The sequence below is a fragment of the Neofelis nebulosa genome, chromosome 5, assembly GCF_028018385.1.
Source record: "Neofelis nebulosa isolate mNeoNeb1 chromosome 5, mNeoNeb1.pri, whole genome shotgun sequence".
Lineage (NCBI taxonomy): Eukaryota > Metazoa > Chordata > Mammalia > Carnivora > Felidae > Neofelis > Neofelis nebulosa.
Genome location: NC_080786.1, coordinates 52,806,579 through 52,814,580, shown reverse-complemented (window position 1 = coordinate 52,814,580; position 8,002 = coordinate 52,806,579). Strand labels below are relative to the sequence as shown.

General features: G+C 35.9%; 1 protein-coding gene across 1 annotated transcript in view; it reads right to left on the bottom strand.

Moving 5' to 3' along the window:
• Positions 1-2,014: 2,014 nt before the first annotated feature.
• The window catches only part of GFM1 (G elongation factor mitochondrial 1), a 46,177-nt gene continuing 40,189 nt past the window's right edge, over positions 2,015-8,002 (bottom strand). Inside the window, exons 16-18 of the mRNA XM_058730333.1 lie at positions 4,226-4,386; positions 3,193-3,246; positions 2,015-3,040 (exon numbers count right to left, since the gene is read on the bottom strand). Of these exons, the coding sequence (XP_058586316.1) occupies positions 2,909-3,040; positions 3,193-3,246; positions 4,226-4,386 (347 nt within the window). The 3' untranslated portion in view covers positions 2,015-2,908. The remainder of the gene's footprint in view (positions 3,041-3,192; positions 3,247-4,225; positions 4,387-8,002) is intronic.

Here is an 8,002-nt window from a genome sequence, read left to right as displayed (position 1 = left end):
CTATTTCAAGGATGCACTCCAGTGTTAGTTATTTGAAGACACTTTAAAAGCAACAATTAATGCTCTCATTCAACAATTTATAGTGTTAGCAATGCAAATAGGTGTCTTCTATAAAGGGATATACTTCTGCATGTCACAATTTACTACTACCTCGTGGATGTCTGGTTCCATTTGCATCAATTTAAAAACTCATCCGGATTTTAAAAATATTAAAGATGAAAAAGTCTAACACTTCAGAATTGATAAAATTTTAGTGATTTAAAACTAAACAAGTGAGCAAGGAGGAAAGAAATGGCGGAAAATTGACCATATTTCTTTAAAGGTAAAGTTATCAAACTGAGAACCTATATCCCAAACTCTAACATCATACAAAAGAACATTAATAATACAACACATCTAAACAAATCTTCCATTTCATGTCTTGGAGGTGCAAGATATACTGGTCTTTAAACTTTCCCGTATATTCCAATCAAGTGGAAAACTTTTAATGATTTTTTTTAACTTTTAATGTTTATTTTTGAGAGACAGAGAAAGAGAGAAAGAGAGAAAGAGAGAGAGAGAGAGAGAGTGAGTTGGGTGCTGAGCTGTCAGCACAGAGCATGACACGGGGCTCGAACCCTTGAGCCATGAGATCATGACTTGAGCCGAAGTTGGAGGCTTAACTGACTGACCCACCCATGCGCCTCTCAGGTGGAAAACTTTAGATCTTGAATCCAAAGGATCCAAGTATCTGGGGGCTGGAAATGGGAGTTTCTTCTTAAACTCCCCATATGACTTTTAAAGTGCAGTCAGAATTAGTGGGTTGGGAATCACTGCAATACTGACTGCCTAGAGCTGTTACTTGTCTCCAACACAAGTGATACGGTCTTTCTTGCAGCGCCCTCTTCGGATCCTCTGTCCCCTTCTCTCTCTGCCCCTCCCGGCTTGCACTCTCTCTCAAAAAAACAAATAAAACATTAAAAAAATATTAGCCAACAATTATCCTTCATTAGAGTAATAGATAAAAACGCTCATTTATGAATATTCTCTTTTTTTTTTTTTTTTTTGGCTACAGACTTTGGTTCGGATGCGGTCTCTTCCAATTTTAACCAAACTAATTAGCAAGAGATGGCACAAGATGCAGGTTCTGTTCCTACATCTGTCCCTACGTGATCCCACTCTTGTTACTCCCATCAGCCAGCCTGTGTTTTTGCCTATGAAATGCTGGTGTTAGATTAAATATCTAGGTTCTTTTCTGATGGTCTGTCTTTATAAGCAGAACGTTTACCAAGTTAAAAACACATCAAAATTTATCCATCACAGTTCCGATATTCCTAACTATTGGCAATAGCCAGAGAAACTGAGCTAAATTCTAGGAAGGTATTTCCTCACCAGGAACAATTTTCAAAGTCATCATTAATGGTACAAGAGGCTGACGAAATGCCAAAGCAACAGTATTATTCAGGCTTGATGCTACTATACAGCAACACACATATTCATAGGGAAAATGCACTTGGTTTGATGAATACAGCTATTTATCAACTTGAAAATTTAACAAGCTGTGTGGTTTTAGATGAATTACTTACCTTCTCTGTGTTTTTGCTTCCTCTATTACAAAACAGACACAGTAATAGTACTTTCATAGGGTTGTGAAAACTATATTAGATAGTGCATTTAAAGCATTTAGCAGATGCCTTGAAAACATGCTCAATACTTGAAAAAATCTTTTTCTAGAAACCTTAAGTTATAAAGCCAAACCTGTAAGTCAAGAACAAAAAGGAATTTAACATAATTATTTTATCTCTATCATCCACTAAGGGAAAGGACCAGGATATGTCTGCCACATCAGATGATTTGGGGATGAAGTAATTCTAAACAACATGGTAGAACTGTCTGGGAAAGTCCCACCTATTCTAGAAACAAAAACTTAACATTTGTTCTTTCACCATGTCAGTGAATACAATATATGATAAATTCCAACAGACCCCAATTCAACTAGCATTTACCAAGTGAATGAAACTGACAAGGCAGCAACTATGTAAATTATATTTTATTATTCAGAGCTTCGGAGAGATTAAAATAGGTAAGAATAAAATATGCAAGCATCTGCTTTTCATTTCAAAGGTCCACAAGAAACTGACATAAAAACAGGCAGTTACAAATGTGCAGAAGCCACAAGTTGAAGCAATCACCTATATATAAAACAGCTAGAAATTTACTAGCCATTTTAATATCCCTATGAAGAATCTGAGAAATGTTCTCTATTAAGAACATATGAAATCCAGTGTTAAACAAAAAAAGTTTGTTCAAATGTGCGTTGGTGGTACAGTGGTGAGCACAGCTGCCTTCCACAAAAAAGCCTGCTCATTAAAAGAGGACACCCCAAGAAGTGTCATGATACATGCAATTCACTTTCAAATTATTGTTCAGAGCAAAACAATAATTTAAAAAAATTTAAATACAAAGGTATGAGATATAAACAGATAAAGCAAATATGACAAAATAATTACTCGATGAACAAACTGTTAACAAGGTTGTTCATTATTATAAGGTCTAGATGGATTGTACAGGCCTGTTCTTTGTACTGTTTTAGCTCTTCTAGATGCTGAAAATTCTTAGGACAAAAAATTCAGAAAGGAAGTTGACATACCGTTCTAAGTTTAGAAGTATAACTGAAATCAGTCTCTTCCCTTAAATATTAAATATATTTCAGTAATAATATTTTATTTGAGGTGCTTCAATGAACTATAAAACCAATCAACAGAGTTGAGATATACATAGAATTGTCTTTGAATATAATAGAAGTTCCTGAATATAATAGGAAGGGCTTCTAAAATTTGTTTCAGCGTGAGTTCTTTCCACTGGAATCCATTAAAGTATCTAAATCTTACAGATTCAGTTACAGCTAGTAAGCTTAAAGTGAGGGAAGTTAGTTCTTGGCTTTTCCTTTTTTTATAGGAAGTTGACCTGTAGCTTCTAAATACTTATTGATGAGGTCTTCTTGTGTGGCCGGTGAACATGGCTGATATCTGCAGTACTCCATTGTGTATTCTCCCTTTCCCTAAGAAATTAAAACAACAAAAGAGATTTTGTTTGTTTGTTGTGGTACAACTACCAAGGAAAAGTCATGCAAAGACAAGATCTCACATATTTGAGTGCTGTGTAGGGTGGTTTCTTAAAGAACACTAAAGTAAAGTTTAAACACCTGCTTACCTCTGTGCATGACCTAAGTTCAGTGGAATAACCAAACATATCATTTAGAGGGACCTGAAAACAAACACAGTAGATATTTTAGTATTGTTTATTGAAAAATATTTTAGAAAAGACTTGTAATTCCTTTAGACTTAGGTTTCTACTAACCACTCTTGATTTAAAAGAATTAAAAGACAGAGAAATCTATTTTTGTTTTACTGCAAGTAAAAGCCTTATTTAAAAATAATTTCATTTGAGGGGTGCCTGGGTGGCTCAGTCAGTTAAGCATATAACTCTTGATCTTGGTTTAGGTGATGATCTCATGGTTTATGGGTCAGAGTCCCATGTAGGGCTCTGCACTGACAGCATGGAGCCTGCTTGGGATTCTCTCTCTCCCTCTCTCCCTGCCCCTCCCCAGCTCAGGCGTACTCCCTCTCTTCCTCTTTCTCTCTCCCTCCCTGTCTCAAAATAAATAACACACACACACACACACACACACACACACACACACACACTCATTTGACAGTCACAACTAGAAACCAAATCTTTCTGTTTCACAGGGTGGACACTACTGATGGCCTTCCCTCCTCAGAACCTCCACATTCTGGCTGCAGCTCAAGCACTGAGAAGTGTTTCTCCCATAAAAATGTCAATACAGCTTCCCTCTGGACACCTCAATATGCTGATAGTAGTGTGTTCTAGGCGGCCTTATGTAATGTGATATATGCAGGCAATGGACTTCAATATGATCCCAGTAAATCAGGGAGAAAATGATAAAACAGCTATACAAATAAAGCTTATAATGAGAAAGACACATAACTATGTAAGAAAACGACATATTCATAAAGGCACACATAAATCTTATTTTTAGCTTAGCAACTTAAGAGTTGCTCTAATAGCAAATTATAAAAATTGCCACACATATCTAAGCCACAAATACAACACTCAAGTAACCAGGATAATGTGTCAATTTGCTCTACACTGTCCAAAAACAAACTTTCATTTCCTTCTGTAGTTACTAAAAGCAAGATTGTCAGTGACCAATAGTACTTACCTCTGCATACAGCGTGAAATAGTCCTCAATCCCATCTTGTCCTGTGATTACCCCATGGCGCTTGTTAATTCCCGCAATCACTGGTCCCTGAAATTCATTTGGGGCTATGACTTCCACAGACATAATAGGTTCAAGAATACATAATGTTCCATTTGCCAAAGCTGGATTAAAAAAAAATTTACAAATTAGTTTATTAATCTTTAGACAAATGGTAACTCTTTTCTACTAGATATACAAAAAGGAAATAGAGGGTGTCCTCCAAAGGTATACACATGAGTGACAAGGTTAAAATATTTGACCTGGACTTTTTTCTAGTAGCAGTAATAGTCCCTCTCCTAAACAGAAATTCCAATAAGATAACACATAATTATAGTACTAATATTTCTATTACTTTATTTTCATCCTTAAACATTACTAAGCCGCAGAGAATAATATAAAAGAGGTCTTCACGCAACATTCAATCAAGTCCTTTACCATCTAAACTATCCAGTTGAGGGTTACTTATTTTCTCCCTCTGAATACTTTCAGGAATAAAGACAACTAACTGTTAAGTCTTTGACCAGATAAACTGATTCTTTATGGTTGGTCCCTAGAAGATGATTATTTTTATCATCAAATAACTTTTATCACATATTTGGAGAAAATTATCAAGTCACACCTGAGATCTGTCTTTCCTTTTCTAAACAATTCCAACATGGTATTGAGAATCAGAAGACCAGGGTTCTAGTTTCTGCCCTGTCCCTAATAAGTTATATGCCCCTAATAAGTTATATGCCCCTCATAAGTTTCTGCCCTGCCCCTAATAAGAAACCAGGCCTCAAGTTTCTTCACCTGCAAAATAAAGACCCTGGATGCTAAGAGACACTGAAGCATTAAAACGTGTATGTCCAATGTGTGTGTCCAGGCTGCTTTTTTATCCCCTTTAATATGTAACCAGAATACTTCTTACTGTGACAAATGCTGACTGAGGTTTAACTGTAACAATGTGAAGAGAATAGAATAAAATTTCAAACATTCATATTTAAATTTAATGTTATGATAGTATGGAGTATTACTTCAGCCTTAGACTGGATGAGTTATCTCTAAATAAAAACTGTAAGCAAAACACAGAAAAGATGTCAAAATATTTTAAGATAATCATAGTTTTCCCAGCATTAATTTGTTTATAATTAATTAGCAATCATTCTTGTATATTAATTAAAGCACTTCTCCTAAAGACACTCTTAGCTTAAGTGCAATAACTGTAAGGAAGGCAATTTAATATACTTGGATCTCTTTGAAATATTTTCTAATTCAAATCAAAGCTCAGACCTATCTTTGACTAATTAGTCCTAATTAGTGAATTTTGTTCTAAAAAAGAGAAATAACTGAACTTTGCAGACTCCTAAGCTCCATCATCTAAGCCCCGGAGAACCCTATACAGACATCTAAAACAGCAGACTAACAATTCTATGCAGTAGAAACAGCTCTATTTCTCATGACGTCTTGGGTTCTCACAACAGCAGAGCTTCCTTGGCTCTAAATAAATGCAATTAATGCAGAAAAAGGCACCCAGCAAGATGTGTGCAGACAAGATTTAGTACACACTATCTAGTATTTTCCATAGGTGAGTAACATGAGAGAGCTAGATTGCGAAAGGGTCAGTTTTAAAGGGAAGGAAGGGCTAAGTACACAGTGCCCATACTTAATTGTTGAGGATGTCCTGTCCAGTTCTCAGTTTCATATTCTCACATCCTGCTTTTCTCCTTTTACACCCTTCTTCCTCCCTCAATTCACCGGCTGACTCACTTCCAAAGAATCTTGTCCTTACTCACGCCTTCTTCTAACCCCCTGTGACAACACCCCAGAGATAATTCACCCTGCTAGATTCAATAGTCACATGGCAGCCAACTCCTAAAAGCATTTTTTCCTTCAAGCAGATCCACGTATGTGGTCTACGGCTTTTTACGATAACAAGTAAAGATACCAGTATCAGCATGGGAACTTTTAAGCCTGAAGTGGTGGGCAGGGGGGATATTATTTTTATTTCAGCCCACCAGGAATAACACCAGGATATTATTTTTTATTTCAGCCCGCCAGGAATAACACTGATAACACCAGGCCAGATTCTGAAGAAGCCATATGAGGCGGTAGTCAAAGGCTAGGACTTTTGTCTGGGGTTTAACTCTCAGCTCCGCCACTATTATGTAACCTTGAGCCATTCAATTAACTGCTCTGAGTCCCAGGTTTTCTCAGCTGTAAGGTCATTGTGAACATTAAGATATGCTCAGCATAATACATAGCACATAAGTGATCAATACATGTTATAGTGACCACTTGAGGCAAGAAGCTGGGGAATGGGTGGCATGTCACAGTACTAAGTCAAAGGTAACGTGAAGGAAAGAGTGATCAGCATTCACTGCCCAAGTCTGCATGTTCAAGTGTTTTCAAATACATTCTTATATTTAATTTTACATTCTTTCGTTTAATACTGTGGAATTACCATCTCCAAGCAGCCTGGGGGAAGTTCCAATGACTTGCACATCTCCACACAGTAAATGTGGAGCAGAGCTGGGATTTAAACTCAAAGCCCATCACATAATGGGGCAGGAGATCAAAGAAAGGGGACTGTCAAGTTAAATGAGCTAACCCTTTTTTCCAGGCTTTTATTTCTCTTGTAGATTGCCACAAGTGTGATGTTTCTGGGGAGACCAAGCATAGTTCTTTTTGTAAAACCTGGCCACAGAAAATGATGGCAATGGTCACACCTGTGGCCAAGCAGAACCTCCAATTTTATATTTCAGTTTTAGTTACATCACTGATTAATCTCCGGGACAAAGTTTAAACTGTGACTCAACACAGTTCCAATTTTCATTTTTTTAAATGAAAACATACCTGAGAATTTGAATTATTTTTCTTCCAATTTTGATAACAGAGAATAGCTCATAAGCCTCAGCTACCCTGATACGGGGTTCATTTATTAACGTTTTTACCCCCAAACTCTCATATGGCATTCAACAGAGGAATGTGAATGAAAAGTTGATTTTCTTACTGAACTAAGAACTTCCTTTTACCCTCATACACTTTTGTCTTTTAGTCATGGGTGATTAAGTAACAGATGGGGAAACAGCAAAGTAATTAATTTTCATGCCAGTATCCTGCTTATTTACACATTTACCTGGCAAAAAACAAAATTCCCAATTACCATCTAGTGCACACCCACCAGGCAGTTAATCACACTTAAATAATTAAAAAAGCAAATGGCACATATTCAACTGTTTAGTTAATATTCACATACAGACTGTTTTCATGGATATGTATGTGTATATAATGGGCATATATATCTACATTTAATTATATTTCATACAGGAGCAATTAAAAAAGATGATAAGGCTAGTTGTTAACTGACAACCATACCAATTATCTGGCTTTGGGTAAATTCTATCTTCAGGAAAGCTACCAATTTCCAGTCAAGAACCAGCATAGAACAATTGGTGATTTCTAACTTAACTGTAGTTGTAGAATGTATCACTATATATATATATATATATATATATATATATATATATATATATATATATATATCAAATCATCATGTGTACACTTAAAATATCTTACAATTTTGTCAGTTATACTGCAACAAAGCTGAAAAAAGTACATAAAGTGATTATAACTAATTTGTCTATCTTAATATATATTAAAGTGATAAACATCCTAGAGGGGAAGAGATAGGTGTTTTAATGTGAATCATGCCTAACAAAATCTTATTTTCTTTGTGACTTAATTTCCCATTTTCCT